The 22,869-nt window shown below is 42.4% G+C and overlaps 2 protein-coding genes and 1 long non-coding RNA gene across 4 annotated transcripts; 2 read left to right on the top strand and 1 right to left on the bottom strand.

The window, feature by feature from the left end:
- The first annotated feature begins 2,168 nt into the window (after nucleotides 1–2,168).
- Nucleotides 2,169–11,089, top strand: POGLUT2 (protein O-glucosyltransferase 2). The gene is made up of 10 exons (XM_033053285.1): nucleotides 2,169–2,344; nucleotides 3,745–3,950; nucleotides 4,381–4,586; nucleotides 5,233–5,310; nucleotides 7,370–7,542; nucleotides 8,490–8,727; nucleotides 9,302–9,511; nucleotides 9,867–9,956; nucleotides 10,499–10,603; nucleotides 10,823–11,089. Exons 1-10 carry the CDS (start codon nucleotides 2,169–2,171, stop codon nucleotides 10,838–10,840), a joined length of 1,500 nt encoding a protein of 499 aa, XP_032909176.1. The 3' UTR covers nucleotides 10,841–11,089.
- Nucleotides 11,090–11,911: 822 nt separating this feature from the next.
- Nucleotides 11,912–18,275, bottom strand: TEX30 (testis expressed 30). 2 transcript variants are annotated; one of them, XM_033051086.1, is made up of 5 exons: nucleotides 18,247–18,275; nucleotides 16,948–17,178; nucleotides 15,909–15,960; nucleotides 14,647–14,855; nucleotides 11,912–12,265 (listed from the first exon to the last, which is right to left on the bottom strand). In XM_033051086.1, the coding sequence occupies exons 1-5, from the start codon at nucleotides 18,262–18,264 to the stop codon at nucleotides 12,092–12,094; spliced, it is 684 nt and encodes a 227-aa protein (XP_032906977.1). In that variant the 5' UTR covers nucleotides 18,265–18,275; the 3' UTR covers nucleotides 11,912–12,091. The 2 variants fall into 2 exon arrangements, with proteins under 2 accessions (XP_032906977.1, XP_032906978.1); XM_033051087.2 differs by lacking the exon at nucleotides 18,247–18,275 and adding an exon at nucleotides 18,067–18,240 and having other exon boundaries at nucleotides 11,977–12,265.
- Nucleotides 18,276–18,443: 168 nt separating this feature from the next.
- On the top strand, nucleotides 18,444–22,385 carry LOC116992010. Its single transcript, XR_004416966.1, has 3 exons — nucleotides 18,444–18,506; nucleotides 21,936–22,018; nucleotides 22,137–22,385. It is a non-coding gene; the product is annotated as an uncharacterized LOC116992010 (long non-coding RNA).
- The last annotated feature ends 484 nt before the right edge of the window (nucleotides 22,386–22,869 follow it).

Genomic DNA, 22,869 nt, shown 5'->3' with positions numbered 1-22,869 from the left:
CTGAAGATACAACTGGAGTTGTTCTGGTACTGCCACAAATATGTAAAAATAATTAATTTTAAAATATTCAGATTGATTTTATAACAAAGTCACTATAAAATTTTAAATAAAAAATCAAAAAGTTACATGATGTCCTGCTGACAGAGGATTCACTCCTGGCAATTGTGACACTGCGCCCTCAGTCCACAGTGCCTCTGCTCCCAGCAATACTTTCTGTGAGAGGTGCTGTAGTTAATGGAAAAAACCAGAATCTAGTATCTCCTCAATTGTTAGCATTATTTGATAGTTCTCAGTGGTTAGGCAGAGCTGAGTTGCCAAAGTGCTCGAGCAATTGTGGGTAGAGCCATGTTTGCCATCCCCTGGACAGGAGAAGACCCAGATCACATTCAGTAGTTGATGTGGCCTCATCCTGAGGTAACCTGTCCCTTGGAATGGGGAGCATCCCTTAGGCCTTTGCCAGCTGGAAGCCTGTTGAGCCTTAGTCGGCCAACAGCCTTTGATATAATTAAATAATTCTGCCTCCAAAGCATTTTTATCTGAGCCAAATTATAGGCATTAGGATAGCAGCGATGTTGGCTTTGCCAGCCAAGACTAAAATTAGATTGCATGATTTATCTTATAACTTGTTTGGGTGCTGGCAAATAGTGCCAGATCTGCACTGATTCCCTGAGCTGCACTTTTGTGGGGGAAAAAAAGCTGGAGGAGAGAACATCAGGAGGGTGGAAGTGTGCCACCTTTACTTCATCGCTGCTGTGGGTTTTTTTAACATGTCACTGCCATCCTGCAGAGAGGAGGAAGGATGATCTGTGAATTCTACAGCTATCAGATTTCTTTTTAAATAAAAACATCTTTAAAGTTCTCTTCCACTAGAGGAGACTGGCTTCTCTCACACAGCAAAATATAAGCTGTGAAGGAGTGTGATTTCTGCCTGCAAAACATATCAGGAGGAAAGGAGAGGGGCTAAAGCCTCATGGATATACAATAGTATACACAAAATGTGTGAATTTTTGAACTGGAAATTGCAAGTCTTGTAACTGCTGAATGTCCTGAAAATGAGAACATAACAGGGCAAAAACTGTATCTAAGAGCTGGAGCTTGGTAATATTTAAGGCATTTTGTAATGAGGTTGTTGGTTAGAAAAGACTCTTCAAAGACCCAAGTTGTCATTTCTCAGCTTGCAATTTTCTCCAAGCGAGTGATTTTTGTGTGCTTTTCTCTAAACATATTTGCAGTATTTCAAAATGTAAAATACAACATCTCTTTGAAATTCATGGGTTGTTGCTGATGAGTTTCAATTTTCTGTATTGTTTGCTTAACAAGAGAGAAGCAATAAGGAGCCAAGTTGGAAGTATCATAGAGGTCTTTTCCAAACTAAATTATTCTGTATGTAGTTAAGAACAGCAGTAGTGTTTGGGACTAGCTCTATGCAATTGGAGGCTGGATTATTTGGCAGACAAAGGGCCATGGAATCACCAAAGGCCCGTACTGCGCGATTGCCCTGGTGGCAGCAGGGGAGGTTTCCCCTCACCTCTGCTCCATACAATCCCAGACCTGCACTACGGGCAGCCACGCATCACAGAGCCACAAAACTGTGAGGAAAGGAAGGACCTCGGAAATGATCTAATCCACCCCCCCTGCCAAGGCAGGGTCACCTGGAGCAGGTGGCATGGGAACACTGGGTTTGGAGTGTCTCCAGAGAGGAGGACTCCATGGGCACCCTGTTCCAGGGCTTTGCCACCCTCACCGCAAAGAAGCTCTTCACCTTCAGTTGCTATGGAGATGATTTTGCAAACACATTTTCCTGATTGCTAACTCCATTTCCCACCCTAACGTTTGGGAACGGAGTGAAGGCAGGCTGGTGGGCGGGGAGCGGGGGGAGAACTTCAGCTCACAGCACGGGTTAAACCAGCCACTCAGAGATGTCCGGATGCGTACGCCAGGGCCTCGGGCAAGAGCCAGCTGTCCCCGGCGCTTTCCAGGCGCTGGGTCCCAGTAATTCCCGGGGGCATCCCCGGCGCCTCCCCACCGTCCGGCGCCTCCCGGCAGCGCCGCCCCGCGAAGCAGCGGCCCCGCCCCATGGAGCCGCGCCGGGGGCGGGACTGCCCGGCGGCGGGCCGAGGGCAGGGGGCGGGTGCCGGCGGTGTCGGTCCGTCGGGGCAGCGCTGCCGATGCGTGCGCTGTGGCCGCTGTGCCTCGCCCTGGGAGCCGCGGCGGCGGCGGCCGCGGGCGGGGGCGGGCGGCCGAGCGCCGAGCGCAGCGCCGTGTGGGGGCCCGGGCTGCGCGCCGCGGCCGCGCTCCCCGCGCGGTACTTCTATGTGCAGGCCGTGGACGCCCGAGGGCTGAGGTGAGGGCGGCGCCGGCTTTTCGCGGAGATTCCGGGCACGGTCAGACCGGGAGGCTCGCGATTTGCTCGTAGAAAGAGCAGCCTCCAAGCTCTCTACGTGACTATTTCTGCATATCACTTGGCGGGAGCTAATTAATCTTTCCAAGGAGTGTCAGATTACGGCGCGAGGGGATGAGATAAGAGGATGAAAACGTTCGCAGTAATGCATACGTGTTAGTCAGTGAAAAAATTCATGATTTATTCTCCTTTGTCAAAACTTTAGCAGTGACTAATACATTTAATTTGTTAGGCTCAGGCATCCTGGTTGTTTCCATTGTTAGGAACATTAATATTTCTCCTACGTGCCGACGCTCAAGATCAGTAGAATCATGTAGGAATTACTCCATAAGGTAGTAGGTAAACTTCCTAGGAATGAAATAGGACGAGGAGCAATGGCTGTAAACTAAAATACAGGAGGTTTCACCTCACCATGAGGAAAAACTTTCCCCTGAGGGTGGCAGAGCCCTGGGACAGGCTGCCCAAGGAGCAGCAGTGGAGATTTCCCCTGTGGAGACTTTGCAACCCCCCCTGGACACGTTCCTGTGTCACCTGCTCCAGGTGACCCTGCTTTGGTAGGGAAGTTGGACTGGGTGATCTCTGGTAGTCCTTTCTAACCTTAGCAACTCCGTGATTCTGTGATTTTTCAGAGGATACTCACTGCTTTCCATTTATTTAGGAAAACTGGTCATACAACCTAGATAGGAGCTGAAAATGCTCCATCAGGGTCATCCAGATTAGGTGCACCATGGCTTGTGTGAGTATGGAAGCTGCCAGTTCAGCTTAATTTGGGTAGTAAATATTTCTTGCATTTAATTGAACTGGCAGCCCTAGAGTATGTCTGGATGGGTTTTAGGAAAGGTGGTGGGAGTAGCTGAACCGAGGAGTTGCACCCCAAGAGTCTGGTCCCTGCCTGGAGGAAAGGTGGATGGAAGTTGACAGCATTTTGACTGCACCAGCTTTGTTAATACATCAATGATATGTGATAACTTCATGATTAGTGAGATTATTTTATTTGGTTTTATGGAGGTTTTTCTTGTTTGTTGTATGGTGAATTATACGAAATATCTCATTTACACATTGTATTATGTGTTCCCTCTATAATTTTTTCCCTGTTTTTTTCTCCATATAAGCTACCGTAATGATTACCTGTAAAATAAGGTAATCTGAAAACATTTTGCTCCTGAATGTAAAATAATGGACTTACTAACCTGCTAAAGTGAACATTTGGATGTGCTTGTAGAGGCCTAACATAGCTCAGAGAAGTCACTGGAAATCTGTTGACTTGCAAAGGAATGGACCAGACTAAGAAATCTGTTGTATGTTTCCTTTGTTTATTAAGCTTCCACTTATTCTCTGGGTAGGTTCACTTCATCACCAGGTGAAAATGCATTCCAGGTGAAGATCACGGCTCCTGAAGAACAGTTCACTCGTGTTGGTGTGCAAGTATTGGACAGGAAAGATGGATCCTTCCTTGTGAGATACAGGATGTATGCAAGCTACAAAAGCCTGAGGATAGAAGTCAAAACTGGAGATAAGCATGTTGCAAAGTCTCCATATATTTTAAAAGGTAAGAGGCACCACTACATACAGGTTTCCTGCCATGGCTCACAAAGTGTGTTCCAGAATGTCTGCTACTACAACCATAGGATTCTTTGGGACCTCAGTACTTCTCTGGACTATAAAATATCATTGGAATTATGGATTCACTATATGCATCCTACACATAGTATTAAAAATAATAAAAGGAAGCAAATGCTGCGAAGCTGTTGCCTAATAAATACATGTAGAGGTCCCACACAGAAGCTGATGTAGATTGACATGACTCCATTAGAGTTAAAAAAAATTCAGACATGTCAGAAACATGAAAACACCATTTAGAGTTGCTGAAGTTTTGGCCCTAAGCAATGAATGTTCAGTGCCTGACCTTGTTCTGTCATCTCAACAGCTCAGTATTGTGACTTATGCAAAATAAAATAATAATAATTGTGTTCCAATAGGACCTATTTACCATGAAAACTGTGACTGCCCTCAGGAGGAAAGCAGTGCATGGCTGGAAGAGATGAACTGCCCTCAAACCATTCCACAGATTCAGAGAGACCTAGCAAATTTTCCCATTGTTGACCCAGATAAGATTGCAAAAGAAATTCCGCAGAGGTTTGGACAAAGACAGAGTTTATGTCACTACACCATCAAAGACAATGAGGTATGGAATCTGGTTGATCTGAAGTCCATATGGGAGTCTGATGGCAAACCATGCTAACTGGGCAGTTGTCTGTTTCCAGTTGTAAAAGCTTTTTGTAGTGTGTTCTTTAAGAAGACTTTGCTTGCTTCTCTGTCCTTGAATACTTTGCAGTTTGTGTATGAGCTCAGCAATGTCTGCCCTACTTTGAAAGTGCCTTTTTGTCCATATTACAACTGAAACATAGTGAAAGCAAATGACTTCCCAGGCAATCAGTGTGAGTACTGGGCACACACCCAAATCTCCTAAATGCTAATTCAGTTTCCTGTTCTCTGAGCAATACTGCTGTGAGGTGTCATGATCATCATAATTTGAAGTGCATCAATAAATTACATTGTGCATAATTCCAAGATAAAGAATTACCACTTTTAATTGCACTGAGGATCACAGCTACAATTCTTTATAGCAAAGAATTGTATATACTGTATTTATTTCAGTGGAGTTTTATATGGAAATTAGAAGAATGGAACACCACAGAAATAGACAACAGTTTCTGCTTCCATGAAACAGACCTCAAACATCTGCAAAAGCAAGCAAATTTCTTTTCATCACTTTTCTGTGATGAGATTTCTGGAAAAGTTAAACCTGTAAAAACTTTGTTTATTTTCAGGTTTATATAAAAACATATGGGGAACATGTTGGCTTCAGAATTTTCATGGATGCCATACTGCTTTCTTTGACAAGAAAAGTGAGTACATCTGTACAGACACTTATTCTGCATGTCCTAACTTAAGGGAGCCTGGGCTTAAATACATGTCATCATATTTGTTGCTGTTTCTGTTAAAAAACTTTTGCTCATTGATTAATTATGGAAAAGTCATGGATTTTCCTTGTTTGAAGCTGTCATGTTCTAGAATGCCATCTGATTGAGTATCACAAAAGTTAATTGAATAAGCAGGCTTTTATGGTGAATTTGATAAGCCAGGACAGGGTGTGTTGATTCGGGCTTTTTTTCCAGTAGAATAAATAAATTATTCTGTAGCATCTAATAGAAAATTCTGTCTCTGCAGATACATTGCTGCAAAAAGCTGAAGATTTCTTTAACATGGTAAAGAAATACCAAGTAACCTTTCCACTATCAGGATTAGTAATGGATGAGTTATGCTACTCTGTCTGCCTTTGGGTGTCATGCTTTAAGGATTGCTCTGTTTCTAACATTGCTGAACTAACATTGCTCAGGAAAATGGGACAAATGACTAAATGTACAGATGAACATTAATTTAACTGGAGATTGTTTAATCTAACACTGTCTACAGGAGGACATGATGTCCAAGGGAAGACATGAATGTAGACTACAGTTAGCTAAAAGATTATTCTCTGGAAGATGGAAGTAAACTGTTCTTGGTGCGAGTAGTGTTGGACAAGAAATAATGGAGTTAAATTGCATCTAAGGACTTTAGACTAAAAGTTGAAAAAGGATTGCTAACTCCAAAACCGGAAACTGTTTATAGATGTAGAAAACACAGTCTGTCTCAGTCCCATTAAATACCATCAAATAAGAATTTTTATTAGGAAGGTACCACTGAGTGACAGTAGATAGTTGCTTGGAGAAGAAGATTTAAGCTGCTAAGTGATTCTGCCACTGAGGATGTGTAGAAAATTCAATTTGTAGGGTTTATGCCCATTATGACCATTAGATGGCACCGTAGTAATGAAGTTTAGTGCTGAGCATTAGACTGTAGCAAACACCCTTGGAAAGGAAAATAGTATCTTCCACCATTTAGAAGAGTGCTTGGTATTTGGCAAGTTATTACTTTTTTTTTCTTTGAAAGAGGCAACTGAGGGGGATGTATTGGAGATGCACATTTTTTAAAAATTAAATGAAGAGAGTGAACTGAGATACACCATTAGTTCTGCACTGACCTTATTATGTGCCTTCAGGGTTCAGTAAAACACAGCCATATGTCAGGTTTTGCCTTCTGCTCTCCAGACTGAACTGTCCCACCATTTTCAGTGTTTCCTAACAAGGCAGCCGGTCCTTTCTTTGGAAAACTACAAAGCTGCCTTTCTTTATATCTTTCCTTAATTCACTTGAAAATACCCAAACCACACACAGTGCTTAATACAGGGATGCATCACAGTTTCATAAAGCAGCAAAATTACGCCCTCTGTCCTGCTTCCTGGCCATCAACAGTATTTTCCTTGTGTTTTGGCTGTGACAGTGATTTCAGGTATGGTTCCACACTACCAAATACTTTAAATAAGTGATGACATTATGCTTAATAACTAACTGAAGCATTGACTAAATATGGTCTTCCCATCATGGTTCATTTCTCTTTCTTCTCTTCTGTTGGATTTAGGCATCCTGCATACACAGAGTGAATCAGATTACTGATGTAACAGAAAACTGATTACCAGCCAGCATCAATTTTCCATATAGTACCAATGTGATCCCACTTACCTTGGAACTATACAATTGCTGACTAGGTCACAGTGCTAGCCTGATTAAAAGATTGTGTGGCCAATCATGTAAAGTATAACAGGAAACCATCCTCTGAAAAGGGTGCTCCTATGACTTATGTGACTTTGTACAAATCTTTTTTAAAAAATACTATTTTGTAGGCTTTATTCTGTGGTCTCAGTACTTCTAACAGGTTTCTAAATGTCAATGATTTATTACAGGTACATTAAGTATATCAGACACTTGGCTATTTTTCCTCTTAGTGAGGTTGTTTTCAAAATGCAAGATTGACAGCAGAATACTGTTTATGTTAAACCGCATTTGTACCTACTTTGCTTCTTTTTAGGTGAAAATGCCAGATGTAGAATTTTTTGTTAATTTGGGAGATTGGCCTCTGGAGAAAAGGAAGCCCCCACAGAACTTGCACCCAATCTTCTCGTGGTGTGGGTCCAGTGAGTCAAAAGACATCGTCATGCCAACATATGATTTAACAGACTCAGTTTTGGAGACTATGGGACGGTAAGAAATGGCTTAAACTTTTCACAAAATTCCCAATAAATGATCTTCCATAGAGATCTGTGTGTTAGCAGTATATTAACTGTTTTCATGTACTCATCAAAACACTACCACCCTAGGTAGGCAGTGACTCCTTAATCAATATATTAACATTATACTTCACTGTTTCATTTCAAAAATCAAAATTTATCTAAACACGGTCAAATCACTGAAAAAAGCACTTAAGAGTGTTTCAAGGCTGGGCATTTGATTTGTTTGCTTTGTTTCTCCCCCCATGAACTTGTTGAGAACTGGCAAGGTGTCTTTCTTTCTTGATTTTGTTAGAATCCATTTTTTGTGTACCTTTCAAATCCCAATGTAGCTATTGGGAATTGTTGAACTAGCAGTTACCATCTCCCACTTTGATTACTGACTATAACTAGCCTTGGCAACTGCTCTGTTCTGTCTTGAAATACTACAAAGACAGCTTACTTCTAAGAAATCTTTGTAATCCATCTTGAACTTATAATTTCACTGCATTTAGCTCAAGTTCCTTTTTTTTTGTCAAGACTTTTTCTAAATTTGCTATCCCTTGTCCTCCCAGTTTATGTGTTTAATTTCTTAACATTTTTAAGGACGTGCAATATATTTTATTGAGCAAGTTACACTACCTTGCATCACTTCCTCTGGCAACCATATCCACTTCTAGCTAATTTTTTCCATGACAGCTGACAGGTATTGTTTCCAAATGCCATGTTGTTGAATGATGTCATGCCACATGCCTGTGAACTTAACGTTCATTATCTGTTTTTATTGCTGCAAATGACTGATACAGTAACACATCATGGTGTGCCCATGACTTGCCTTCATCTTTGCTCTCTGCCTGCGGGTACTGTGAACTCTTTTAAGTAACTGCACTTTTAAAAAGTTTCCAATAGGCTTCACTATTAAATCACTTCTTTCTCCTGCAGAGTCAGCCTGGATATGATGTCAGTCCAAGCAAACACTGGCCCATCGTGGGAAGACAAGAATACCACAGCCTTCTGGAGAGGACGTGACAGCCGCAAAGAGAGGCTTGAGCTTGTAAAACTCAGCAGAAAATATCCAGAGATCATAGATGCTGCTTTCACAAACTTTTTTTTCTTTAAACATGATGAAAGCCTCTATGGCCCTATTGTTAAGCACATTTCATTTTTTGATTTTTTTAAGGTAAGCCACTAATCATTTTTCATAGAACTCAGTTCTCACTGTTTCCCATTATCAAATAACTTATTATGTATTATTGAAAATAAAGGGATTTTTAGTTTTTCAGGACACCACCAGTAACAAGCATGACTAGACATCCCTCCAGTGGGATTAACTGCTATGTAGCTCTTACCCTCAGGATAGTCATGTCTGATTTACATGTAAAGGTTCTCTAGCCTCATGTAATCTGTGTAACTTCAAGTTCCTTTTTATTTCTTTTTCCTGATTCAGTGATCAGGACTACTAACATAACTAACATAGTGGGAAAATCAGTGGATGAAGTGGCACATCTACCCTCACATCCAAGGATGAGCAGCTAAGAATTCCTGGAGAAATTTATTGATGAAGCTCTGTGTACCCTGCACTGTGATGAATTCCAAACTAGATAATAAAAGCTTCTTAGACATTGATGCTTGCCTAGCCAGTGCTACCTGTCTCAATATCGGCAAGTCAGTAACACCAGTGCCCTCAGAATATAACCTAACCAAGCCACTGGGATCATGTGGTTTTTAGTAACTTCTGGTCCTTTTCTTTCCAGTATAAATATCAAATTAATATTGATGGCACAGTGGCAGCATACAGATTGCCTTATCTACTAGCAGGAAACAGTGTGGTACTAAAGCAAGACTCCATCTACTATGAGCACTTCTATAATGAGCTGCAGCCATGGAAACATTACATCCCATTTAAAAGTGACCTGAGTGATCTGCTAGAAAAACTACAGTGGGCAAAAGATCATGATGAAGAGGTAAAATACGCATTTAGAAGTTTGCAATAATGTTTCTAGAAGAGAACAAAAATTTAATTTCTCTAAAACAAAGTAAAAAATATACTAGGAGGACTTGAAATTTATTTTCATGAAGTCTACAAAAAAGAAAAACACTTAAAAATGCATAATACTGTCCTTTATTTGAAATGAAATTGGACTTCAGTAAAAAAAAAAGAGTATTTTCCTAGCAATGCCTTTTAAAAAGAATGTTTTATTTTAGTTATCCTAAACTGTCAACATCATTTGTAACTCCACAACCAACACTACCACCATGAAAGAAATACTAGTTCTGGGCAATAAAAAAAATAAACCAAACTTTCATTTTCTTTGACAGGCAAAAAATATTGCAAAATCTGGACAGGAATTTGCAAGAAACAATCTCATGGGAGACCACATTTTTTGTTACTATTTCAAACTTTTCCAGGTCAGTATATTTTTAATGGCTACTGGCACAGAAATAGAAATCACATAGCAAGAATTTAGGGCAACAGAGCTGCTGGAAATTGGCCAGTCTGATACTTGAAGCCATGAAGCAAGCAGCAGCAATTAAAATCTTCATTTGATTTACAAACATTGTATTCAGTTATATCCTATGAAACCCCTTAACACTACCCTGGCTCTTTGAGAGGCAGTGGGATGCCATAAATCTTGATCTAATCTGCCAGAATATGTTGCCCACAATGATCAAAGAATTCCACATCAGATGCACACCCTGTGAACCACAGCTGAAAATATCTGTGCATTAGCACCGAGATACTGAACTCCAGGGAGGCACCCGAAGGGGCTCCTATCTGCAGCTGAGTGTTCCTTCACCCTGTCTGTGACAAGAGTCTGCAGGAACAGATGAGATTGTGTAGCCCCAGAGTTTTTACAGAATGGCTCAGCTGAGTTGGCACAGTATTAGCACCCAGATGTACAGTCTAAAAAATTTGTGAATTAATGATACCTTCCTTTTTTTAAAACTAGGAATATGCCAGCTTACAAGTGAGTGAACCAAAAATCAGAGATGGGATGGAGAAGGTGCAGCAGCCTGATGATGACCTTTTCCCATGCACTTGCCACCGAAAAAAGGTACAGTACATGCAGAGTTAAATGTAAAGCGCTGAGTGTCTTCAGTTCCTGTTCAGCCCTGCTGGAGCAAGGCTGCTCAGTGCTCCACAGTATCAGTTATCAGGCCAGGCCATTAACACCTATCGAACTTAGAAACACTTCTTGATGTATTTGCAGACTAGACAGTGAAAAATTTGGTGTCCAGTTAACTAAAACAAGTTTCTTCTTTTTTGACTGCAGGCCAAAGATGAACTCTGACAGAAATTTAAAAAAAAAATTCAGTATTTACCTACATTTAGACTGTCTTCTTAAAGAAAGAAGAAAAATCTGGATTAATACACCCATGGATAACATCAGTGGGTACCTTGAGGTTTACCATTGCGTGATTGACATACAGAAGAAAATAAAGCACCCTCGATTTCCTTTTTATCATGCAGCGGTGGCAGAGCCTTATTCAAACACACTTTTATAATTTCTTTTTTAAATAAAAAACGTGTTTGTATCAGTCATGTGTTCCTGTCCTGAGTTACCTTGGAAGTGCAGATACTTTTTACTCATGCTTGTTTATAGTGAGCCTTTTCACAAACATGAAACCATTCTACAAAAATGGGCAGATGAGAATGGTACATCTTCCCCCCTACTGTCTGTCTGTCTATCCATGTAAAAGCATCTTTTTTCAGCCCATAAAGAGAAAGGCTGCAGCTGCCAGTACACACAAAGTGCTTCATCCATGCTCCACTGTCAGAGCTCAGACAGGGACCTGAGTTCCTCCTGTGACAATGGATGCAAAAATGGTTCCTGCTCTAGGAGTTCCTCTGTCACTAAACACGATTTGTCCATCAGTTTTTATTTATCAGAGGGTGTCTCTGACCAGTCCTTTACAGAAAGGACATTGGAGAAGGAGACTTCTCAAAACCGAACATGCCCAGCTGTGCCTGCATTATCATCCTCCTCCCCACACAGGCAGAATCCAATTCCCTAAGGTGGCAGACACTGTAAATAACCAGAGAGTCCTCTCCCTGCCTCACTGGCTTGGAAGCACCTGTGAAGGCCAGCACACAGCACCAAGGCAAAGTAGTATATCAGGCTCACACACCTCAGGGGATGTGCTGGCAGAACACTACAAATCAGCAGGTTTTAATTGCAAGTCAGTACAGCATCAGTAATACACTCAAAAATTGAAGACCCCTAAAGATACGCTGTCCAAGTAGATTTTTTCCCGAATATTGCTTCAAATATTAGTCAAAAGCATTACTTAATCCTCTGCATTCACAAGTGTTGTATATGGTTATTTGCATAAACACATAGAGAAATAATGCTGCTATTACATATTTTCTGTCCTTCAATAAGTTCTTGTTTTGCATATTTTTTAATATAAAATTTTATTTGCATTTGCACTTAGACCTCTGAAAAGATCAGTTTAAAAAAATATGCCTCTGAAAAATAACAAACCCCTTATTTGCCACATTTAGGAAAAACTAAACGGAGAGGCTGCTTGAACACTGCAAATTATTTGTCCTGCAGTTGAACATTCTCTCTAAGCCAAGAAAAAACTTGTGCATTTATTTCTTCCATGACATCATTTGTTGTTCGTCCTTTGACTGCCATCCCATGGTTTGCTTTATCAATCCAATGGATTTTTTTAGGGGCTTTCATTTTGCTCACCACACCTTCTAGCAATTGCTGTGGAGAAAATAAGAATGCAAATATTAGCGAATTGGGTGCTACAAACTCTGAAACACCTAGATGTCTCTTGCTTTGCCTGTGTAATGCAAAATAGGCAGCTCCTAAAAACCAAATGGATGTCTGCACATGAAAAACACCTTGATGGAAAATGGGATGTATTCTATATTCAGGAAATGAATACTGGGATCTGCTCAAAGCTTTGCCCTCACTCAAACAGAGAGAGAACAGCAGAAAATTAGAACTTCAAAACCTGCACAGCTCACAACCCTGTACAAGCACCCTCCCCATACTGACGAAGGAATCTGTATTTACTGTCAGAGGATAGTGCTGGCAATAGAATTGTAGAATTGAAGCCAGATTTGTCTACAGAGGCTGAGTAACAATGTAATTCCTTAGGTACTGGCTTTGACACTTGAAATTTCTCAGCAAACAGATCTAAAAACCAACTCACAAAGTCAAAGATTCCCCCATTAAGAGGGCACTCCAAGGATCTGCTCGTCACCAGCCTGACTTATTTTGGCAACAACTCCTCACAAAAGCACTATGACTCTTTAGAAACTGTCCAAGCATGGAAAATGCCAATTACAGTAATTTCACGAATACGAGCCGCACCAATTTGACCAAAATTTTGGTGGAAACCCGGAAGTGCGGCCAATATTCTGGGGCGGCTAATACATTAACAAAATTCTAAAAGCTGCCAACACGGAAGTGAGAGCCCGCGGCAGCCCCAAGCCAAGCTGGAGCCCGGCCGGCCCCGGCAGAGGTGGGAAAGCCTGGCAGAGGCGGGGCCAGCAGTGTGGGGGGCGGGCGGCAGAGCCTGAGCCAGCAGGGCGGGGCATGGGGGCGGCAGAGCCCGGGCCAGCAGGGCGGGGGAGCCCGGGAGAACTGGGGCTAGCAGTGCAGGGGAGCATGGCAGAAGCAGGAAGGTCGGCGGGTGGGGCTGCCTGGCAGCGGGGGAAGCCCAGCAGAATCGGGGCCAGCAGGGTGGGGGAGCCCAGCGGTGCGGGGGCCTGCAGTGCCGGCCAGGGCGAGGAAACGCGGCGGCGGTGCAGACGGGAGGGGGCGGCCGGCGAGCCCGGCGGCAGGGCTAGCGAACGCGGCGCGGCCGGCGAGCCCGCCGGCAGGGCTAGCGAACGCGGCAGCGGGGTGGTGCTGACGGGAGAGGGGGGCCAGCGAGCCCGGCGGCGGCGGCAGCACCACCCTGCCAGCCCCGCCGAGCCGTGGCGCTGAGCTGGGCCACCCGGCCCCGTCGGCAACCATGAGCGGGCCGAGCCTTCCTGGCCCCGCCCCGAGCCAGTAAAGCCCGCTATGCCGCGATCCTGTTACTAATTGACCAATTTGTGAAAGCTGCGCACGGATTCTCGCTACGAACGAAAGTGCGGCTAATATTCGGGGTACGGCTTATCTATTGACAAAGACAGCAACATTGTCGAGGCACCGGAAGTGCGGCTTATAATCCGTGTGGCTTGTATTCGTGAAACTACTGTACACATAGCCTCAAATGCAAGCTGACCTGTTAAAGAACAAGATACCTGTTTGCAATAAAACATGGCAGAAAAGCACTGTTTCCCTGCCTCTGTACACCTGCTCTTCATCTCTACAAAAATATCACTTTCTACCACAGAAACCTGACTTGGGGGTAGAACTCTTTGCTAGAAGAATTTGCCATAAAAATGCAACCAATGTGAAATTGGTGGCTCAGCACAGGTTTTGTAACTTGAAATGGTTAAAACAAAATAGCAATTCACTCCTTTCACAGGCCACTTTTAATTTGCTCAATCATATTGAAACCATTTAAATCAGGTGCTACCACATTCGAGGCTTCCCTGCTCCCCGCAATTCTGTAGCAAGGCAAGCCTGGGATGGATAACATGAACAGGATAAAAGAGACAAAGAGGCTCTTTCTCCCAGGGGTTTCCTTGGTTTGTTTCTTCATGGCTTCCAGGAGGCAAAGAGGAAGTTTCCCAAAGTCTGGGGTCTTTTCTAGGGTCAGGAAAGGGAAGGAGAAACTTGGCTTCCTGCCAATAGGGTAACAAAGGGGTTAGGATCAGTCCATAGATTTACAGAAGTCACAGGAATTAAGGGACATACCATTCTTAATACATCTTGGGTACAGGATTACAACAATAAGGGCTATTTCAGTGACCCAAAGATGAGCTTGCTAAAGTGGAAGATCAAGAATGATCCATTAAGTTTTAAGCAGCAAAACGAAGCACTGTCAGGTTTCCTTGAGTCTGATGAAATTTTCTACTCTAGGCTTCCTTCAGAAGATACCTATTTAGGGAAGGTTGTTAATCAGCTGAAATACAGGCATCACTGAGGCTCATTGCTGCTCCTCCAGACTGCCCTTTCATAGCAGGATTTATAAGGGTACTCACTTTTTCACACATCTCATCTGCTGATCCTGAGACAAACAGCACTGGACACCTGATCAGTAATAAATCCTCATCCCGGAGCTTGGACTGCAGCTTTGGTCGATGCAATGGGTAAGATAAACACACAAGACCTTGAATGAAACCATCATCATCATCACCCTGGCTCAGCTGACGTATCACAGAGGTAGCAGCTCGTGAGCCCATGGAGCGGCCTTTCTCCCATGAAGAAATAAAGAAAAAAGTATTATCTGCTGTCACCTCATCTACATTTTGGCTTAGTAAACTCCCAATACCAATCCAACTGACTGTATTTCAGTGACATGACATGCTAGGGATGTTCTACTTCATGGAAAACATTAATCCTAATTTCAACATTTTCTGCTAAGATATTTGTCCAGTTGTAACATTTTCATCCCTGTTTAAAAAAAAAAAAAAAGGGGAAAAGAAAATATAAATGGATAAGGATCCCTTGTATTACTGGAAGGCACAACAGCCCATCCTGGGGACAAGGGAAGAGAGATCCTTTGCTCCAGAGCCTGGAAATTTGAGATAGCCATGATATTAACCTGTATCATTTTCATGCAAACTCAATTTGCTCAAATTCAAAACAAAATTCTGTGCTTGATTTCACCTGGCTCACAAAACAAATCCAGTAAGTGTTTATGCACACCTTGAACTTCACCGTAGAAGGGAGGGGGAAAAAAAGTGTGAACTTGCAACATGAGGTCAGTCAGTAACAGGAATATCAGTGTCTTGTCAAAGAGGAGGCATATGAGCTGACAATGCACTGTAACTGAATGTTACAAGTGGCTGAGTCTTACAGCAGCACAGATTTGGTTTCACTTAAGAGAAAACTTAGCATTTCCTCTATCATGATATTCCTAACCATCCCCTATGTATCCCCCTTTTCACGTAACATAGCCGACTTTTTTTATCTGCCACTAGGTTTTAATTACCAAAACCTGTGTTGGGAAAACTGTTTTCCATTTATCAGTAACCAGAATTCTTCAAGACCTGCAGTTAAAAAGTACACATGGATAATCAGAAAATTCATGCCCTGTAAGTTTGAAGTGACAAGGAAGCTTTGTCCCAATTTGGAAAATACAGTCTATTGTTCTCTCTTTCCTCTTGTGCAGTAAGATCAATGGTATCAATAAGGAGGGATCATTCACCTCTCACCAAAGTGGCACAGACTTGGAACACTTAGAGATTGCTATTATTAGAGACAATATAAGAGAGAAAATGATTGATAATAAAAACAATACCTGCAAGGAAAACACCAGAAAGTTTATAATCATCAGAAAGTTTTAAGTATTCCTAAAGAAATAAGAAAAAGAGAAACATTACAAGTCAGAATTAAGACATGGGAAGCTGGGGATCTCTTCTGTTTCTAGCTTTTACACAGAAAAAGGGAAGTTCTTCCAGCACTGCAGATTAAACAAAGAACACATACATACAAGGTGCTCTCTTGGGTTTTATCACACAAATGGTTTCATAACATTTTGTAGCAACAACATAATTTCACATTAGCTCTCAGCAAGTCCAAAATATCAGATGTGCTATCAAGTTACCAAAACATAAGTGATTATTATATATCAACTCAGTGATAGTAACAGACCCCATGTACACTACTGGCGCATCAAAAGGCAAAGCAGGTTGGCAGAAATGCCCTTCATTGAGGTTATGTATATCCAATTAAACGTTTGTGACACAAGCAATTAAGTTCAACAGAAAAGATAAAATTCAGCAACATTTTTTCAGGTTTTAGGAGATAACTAATCAGATGCTATCTTAACAGATGCCTTAAAATTACCTTTACATAGCAGCTTATTAACATAAATGCACTAAAAACATTCTGCTTCTTCCATAAAGACTGGAAATGCCCATTAAAGACAGCAAAGTCTGACTTCAAATAAATGTACACATAATCACAATGACATCATATAAAATTCCTTTAGAACTGGACTTTGTTCAATGCAAGTAGATCACCAATCCTAAATTCTGAGCTCATTTCCATCCTAAATTCTTCCACTTTATGCAAGCTGTAAGTTTTCCCATGAAACACCCTTGCTTTTTGTCAAGCTTTCTTTCTCCCTGAACTGAAACCCACACACTTGTGGCAGTTGTTCCAGCTGTTGCCCATCTAAGAACTGCTTCTCCTGTTTCTGTTCACACTCCATTTACCAAAATATTGGTTCTAATTTTCCCACTGTTGCTTGACTAATCTCTGGTTGTAATTTAAGAAAGATGGAAGACAACACCCATGGATCTAAGCTTTGGTCTAAGAATTTGATTACTCCTTACCAAAACTGCTTTGAAAGCCTTAGTCCTATAAGCAACATTAAGGCCTTTACAAGTAAACCGCAGGCAGAGAACTCCATGGGATGCAAGATAGGCTGCCAAGGACACTAAGTGAGGGAAATTCATGTCTCCTCCAGCTCCATGAGTAAGAATCACTCCATATGTTGGTTTCTTCTCTGGGACAGAAAAGATAGCATCAAGGTATTTGTTTCCAAAAGGTATCTTCACTTTAACCTAGAAATGAAACAAAACCCAATATTATTAAAAAAAAAAAAAAAAAAGAAAAAGAAAGAAAAAAGAAAGAAAAAAAGGAAAAAAGAAAATAGGAAGTGTTCCCATTCTACACATCTACACATTATTACAAAGAAAAATCAGACAATTAAGAAGTAAACCAAAATTGCAAGCCTGTTTTTATTTTTTCTGTTTAAGAGTACTAAATGAGTAACTGCACCTCTGGTTCAAAGATTCTCCATACAATAATGGGCAGTCACTTTATGACTCCACACCTTATGTTCTGCACTAGAAAATGAAGCTTCAAAGCATAAACTGATATGATTCTGACCCTCTCTATCTATCTACGTCTAGCTTTTCCAGACCTAACTAGCTGCCTAAACGATAAGAATATGACATTGAGACACAGCCTAGCAAACATTTTTAAATCACTTAGTGGTAACCAGCAGCCTGCACAGAGGCAAGGACTGAACCTTCCCCAGGGACAGGAGACAGCACAGGGTCAGCCAAAGCTCCAGGGGGACGCAGGGCCTCCTTCCATCAGCACAGGCAGCTGGAGGAGCTGACCGGACACAAGAGCTGCTGATGTTCTGCGGAATGAAGGGGACTGAGCAATACAAGCGCACCGCTGGCGGATTCAGAGAGCACAAAGGAGACCCCGATGGAGCTCAGCTCTATGCACTGCTGCTACAAGGCGCCCCTCGGCAGCGCTCCGCAAGGAGCTGCACGGCCCAGGGCGCTGCGCCCTCAGCGGGCTTGCCCTGGACAGGGCTGCAGGGCCAGGCAAGGGCACGGCGGACAGCGGGACAGCCAGAGGCCTGCACACACATCTGCAGCCCGCCAGCCATGGATACACCTCTCCTGGGAAGGCAGGGGCGGCAGCGTACCCACCCCGCCCCCCGGGCCCAGCTCCAACGACTCCTCAGAGGGCAGGGGCAGCTGCCACGGGCGGAAGGAGTCCGCACATCCCCAGGGAAGGCAGGAGCCCGCATATCCATCCCTAACTGTGGCAGGAGCCCGCACATCCCACGGACGGCAGGCAGGCGGCCCAAGCGCCGGCGGCGGCCATACCTCCACCCGCCCGCTCATCCCGCCCGTGACGTCACGTGAGTGACAGCCCGCCGCGCCAATCCCGCCCCGCGGCCCTGCTGCCGCGGCGCTGATTGGTCAGAGTCGCGTTAGCCCCGCCCCCAGGGTGGGGGGTGGTCGCGGCCTGCGCGGAGGGAGCGGGAGTTGTGGTGGGACGCGGATTTGGCTTTGTTAAATAGATAAAACGCCCATAAATTGCTTTTATTCAGCTGTGTGTACAAAACTCCACGGACTTCTAGGTGGTAATTCAGCACAAATAAAGCCAATTGCTTAGGGATTGCTTGGAAAGGTTCTTTGTGACTAAAGGGAGTACAGATGAGATGCTTATAATGACTTATGGAATCACAGAATCATTTAGGTTGGAAACGACCACTGAGACCATTGAGTCTAACCTGTAACTGAACACCATGTCAACAAGACCACGGCACTGAGTGCCACATCCAGTCATTTCTGGAGCACCTTTCAGGGATGGCAACTCCGCCAGCTCCGCGAGCAGCCCATTGCAATGTTTAGAAACCCTTTCCACAAAGAAATTGCTCCTGATGTCGCACCTGAACCTCCCCTGGCACTGCCTGAGGCCATTTTCTCTTGTCCTGTTGCTGGTCGCTTGGGAGAAGAGACCAGCTCCCAGCTGGCTGCAGCCTCCTTTCAGGTGGTTGTGGAGAGTGACAAGGTCACCCCGGGCCTCCTTCTCTCCATCTCCCTCAGCTGCTCCTCATAAACCTTGTGCTCCAGACCCTTCCCATCTCCACTGCCTTTTTCTGGGCTTGCTCGAGCACCTCAATATCTGTGCCAAAGTGAGGAGCCAAGAATGGGATGTGGGATGCAGGGTGTGGACTCAGCAGTGCCAAGTACAGAGGGGAAAGGTTAGATGTCCAGACTGACATCAGGCAAAGTTTTTTGGCAGCTGTCAGCTCACTCGATCTATGTGACATTAACAAATGGGAGAGACACTCAATGGCTGGTTTTCTAGGTACCGACACACATCTGTCCTCTGGGCTCTGTTGGACAGTAAATAACTTACTGTGTTCAAAATGCAGCCTTAAACTGGTGGAAGACAGCACCAACAATATACAACAGTGCTTGCAGTATTTGTATATTGAGTATTTCACAGGCCAAAAAAACTTCTAATATCCTCTATTGTAAGGTATTTAGCCACAGCTCATTTTCTTCCAGTATCATTTATATCAGTTAAGGTACCCTATTACTTAGCTGATTGAAGATGTCATCACCAAGCAGAACGCTGTTTTTCATATGTTCATCTGCTCGAAAATAAGTACACTCTGGCTTGTGCTTGGAGTGTCTCACTGTCAGCCTGCCAGCTGGACATTGTCGAACACTGGGATTGAAATATTGCAGCCCTCTGAGAAGTGAACGTGGCAGGGTAGCTCAGGTTCTGAGCTGCTGTCTCAGTGACCATCCTGCCGCCTCACAGGCCAATTCCCAGTCCAGGCATTATTGTAATAAGTGTGAAAGACAGAAGTGGAGAAGCCAGGAGATTTACAGAGAGATTTATTTGTCTGGATTTCTACCTTGCCTAAAAGATGTCAAGCTAAAGTGAGATGCAGAAGTGTAAAGCTGAGTGAAAGTCACTGGCACAGCCTGCATGACTTGTGCACCTTCCACTGGAAGCTGAACCACAGACGGTGTCCAGACAGCTGCTCCTGGAGCCATAGTTCACATGTGGGGAGTCCAGCAGACTAGGGAAATGTCAGATTAATTTATCTTGATTGGAGATCACACTATTCTAATTAGTAGTTCATACCAGTTAAGCCTTTGTAAATGAGTTACTTTGCAAAAGTGGACTGAGAAGATTTGTTGTCCCAAAGTAGTTACAACCTCAACCTAGAAAACAGACATGCAAGAAAGGTTAAGAAAAACTTTCTTCATATGAATTTCTGCTTTTTTTTTTAATTACTGCTTTTTTGTCCTATACTTAATAGATGTTTATGTGCTCTTGGTATAATTTATATTTTTGATACTGTTTTGCTCCTTTCTTGATCTGCTTTTTGCATTCTCTTTCTTTTTAATTTTTCCTCCCTCTTCAGTCCACCTGCTGTATTTGTCCTGCTTTAGTCACATACTGTCTCCAGAGCAGTCCTTGAGGAACATGTATCCCATTAAATCTACCCATGTGTAACCCCTTCCCACTGGAAAACCACTTTCTTGTGCTTTCTGCATACAGCAAGCTACTAGCAGTTTGCTTCCTATTTTCTCTGTTCATTTTCTTTTCAGCACTTGAAACTCTTCAGTGGATAGGCACTGTCTTTGAGGTAGGGTAGCTAATACCTGGCAGAGTTGTAAACAATGCGAATGCCAGGCTGGATGGGGCCCTGAGCAACCTGCCCTAGTGGAAGGTGTCTCTCCTCACGGCAGAAGGGCTGGAACTAGGTGACCCAAAAGGTCCCTTCCAACCCAAACCGTTCTGTGATTCTGTGATGAAATGAATGTGTGAGGAACGAGAGACTCTGTCTTTCTCTAGTCCATGCAATAGGGTTGGACCAGCACATTTTTGCCACACCTTTCCTACCATAACTTTTTTTCTGGAAGATAGTGACCCCAAGTATTGCTAGTGTGTCAAAGGTTAGGCAATTGAATTATAAATACATATATTACATTCCAACTCACGGGCAAATTCTTTATGATGGATAAATTCTGGGTTTTATTGAGTTCTGCATATCTAATAAAATGGATTAATTAACATGCAAATGAATTTTTTTTTTAGTTTGGCATCATAAAGCAATTTTCTTATCAAAGTATTCCAAATTAGGTCTTTCTGGGTTTAGGGGGATGTCTTGGGTTACATTACAGGGGACATTTGCTGTTGGTTTTCAAGTGTGCTGAGTAGTAATTGTTCTGAAATCCAATTAAAAAGCCTTATGCTTTTTTTTATATATATACACTTAGGAATTAATTAATATTCTAAGTTAAAGCTCCCTCAAAATCCAAATTATTAATATTTCATGAACTTTTAAATCAATGTTTTTCATTTAACATCTAAGAAAACATGGTTTCTTAGGAGCATGGCATTGTTTCATAATTTTAACCTTACATCACTCCTGAAAATAGAAGTTTATTCTGGAAACGATATAGTACATAATAATCTAAGTCTGTCACCAAATATGAAAATCATTGAAGGTATGTGATTTGCCATTTCTCAATGGGAATATATGTTGAGTGTTATAATAACCTATGCACTGCTGTAAGCACCTCTGACAGATTTGATATGCCAAAGGCAGCTGGGTTTGAAGAAACGGTGGCTGTTTTTAAAAGAATGACATGATCCCTGATCTAAACTTGGGACCTGTTAACTTTCAGTAGCACATCAGACAATCCCTGTTCTTTTCTTTGGATTATAAATACAGCATTTCATACCAGAGACTTAGATTAACACACAATGGGAACAACAAAGATGACCTTTTGCATTAATCTTTTGTTGGAATAGATTTGTTCAGAGGAATGTATAAAAACAATTATAAAAGTATAAAAACATATGTTGGGGATGCTCTGTATTTCAGTGTAAAATTAATAACATCTTAAGGGCATTAGGCTCTGAAGCATTATTTTATTTTCTTAAACTTCAGAAGACCATAAAATATTTGGGTTTTTGTTTGTTTTAGGCTGGAGACACGTGCATTTGTTCTAAAAGTTCAACTCTCACTCTATTACAGACTTGACTTTTGAGCAAGAACTTTTTTTTTTTTTCCCCGAGGATGTGGATACACATGAGCACATGGACATGCTGTGTTTGCAGGTATCAAAAGTAATCTTAAATAATTTTCTGAAAGTGATCAGCAAACTATTACCTGATTAAGCAGTACAGTTTCCTGTGTTCAAAAGTGCTGATATCCATGACATTGCTTAATTTTTAGCTATTGCATCATACTTCTTGAGGTTCTGAAGAAGTTTTGAGGTCCTCCATGGAAGATGAACTGATGGGCAGGTAATAAGAAGAACCATTCTAACATGGAAAAAAATACAAGACTTTAACATGGCATCTGTGAATCCTCATGTCTCCGTGATGATCTGGAGAACTTGGTCACTGGCACAGGATGAAGGAGTAAGCCCACCTGTTTTTAGTCTATGCAGGACTTCAGACTGTCATGTATCAGTAACACACTTACATAGTAAGTAATTGATATGCAATGTATAATATGTAATAAATATATAATATCTATGTGCTAGATGCCTATTTTTATGAAACTGTGGCATGTACAGAGAACTGGTGTCTTTTGTAGTATTATATAGGTCACAAACTCTGGGAACACAGACAACATCAGGTGACAAATGTGCAGCGCATAAAAAGTTCTCTCCCTGTGCATGAGCCTCTGGGAATATTGCTGGCTTTGTAGTTGTGGTGCTAAATGGAAGTTCCTTACTTTAATTAAAGAAGGTGTCATCATAGCACGTGCTTCTGCACAGCAAATTTGGATGCTATACAGTTCTCAGAGTCTTTGTTAGGGATTTTGAATTCCCTCATTGGTCTTGATAAATGCAACCACTTTGTTTTCCAGTGGCAGCTGTTACAGTTCTTGCATGTGCTGGGACTGCACGGGGCACTGCTGGCAGGAGGTTGCTCTGGTTATTCTCTCCCCTGGCTGAGGG

The sequence above is a fragment of the Catharus ustulatus genome, chromosome 2 (assembly GCF_009819885.2).
Source record: "Catharus ustulatus isolate bCatUst1 chromosome 2, bCatUst1.pri.v2, whole genome shotgun sequence".
NCBI lineage: Eukaryota > Metazoa > Chordata > Aves > Passeriformes > Turdidae > Catharus > Catharus ustulatus.
The sequence above is the reverse complement of the archived record's forward strand: the minus strand, read 5'-3'. Positions and strand labels throughout refer to the sequence as shown.

Coding starts and splice junctions, on each gene's coding strand:
- POGLUT2 (XM_033053285.1), top strand. CDS start 2,169: ATGCGTGCGCTGTGGCCGCTGTGCCTCGCCCTGGGAGCCGCGGCGGCG. Junction 2,345..3,744: donor GTGGACGCCCGAGGGCTGAG/GTGAGGGCGGCG, acceptor TTCTCTGGGTAG/GTTCACTTCATCACCAGGTG. Junction 9,512..9,866: donor CAAAAGATCATGATGAAGAG/GTAAAATACGCA, acceptor TTTCTTTGACAG/GCAAAAAATATTGCAAAATC.
- TEX30 (XM_033051086.1), bottom strand. Junction 15,961..16,947: donor AGGCTTTCAAAGCAGTTTTG/GTAAGGAGTAAT, acceptor TTATTTCTTTAG/GAATACTTAAAACTTTCTGA. Junction 14,856..15,908: donor TTCTGGTGTTTTCCTTGCAG/GTATTGTTTTTA, acceptor CATGGGAGAAAG/GCCGCTCCATGGGCTCACGA.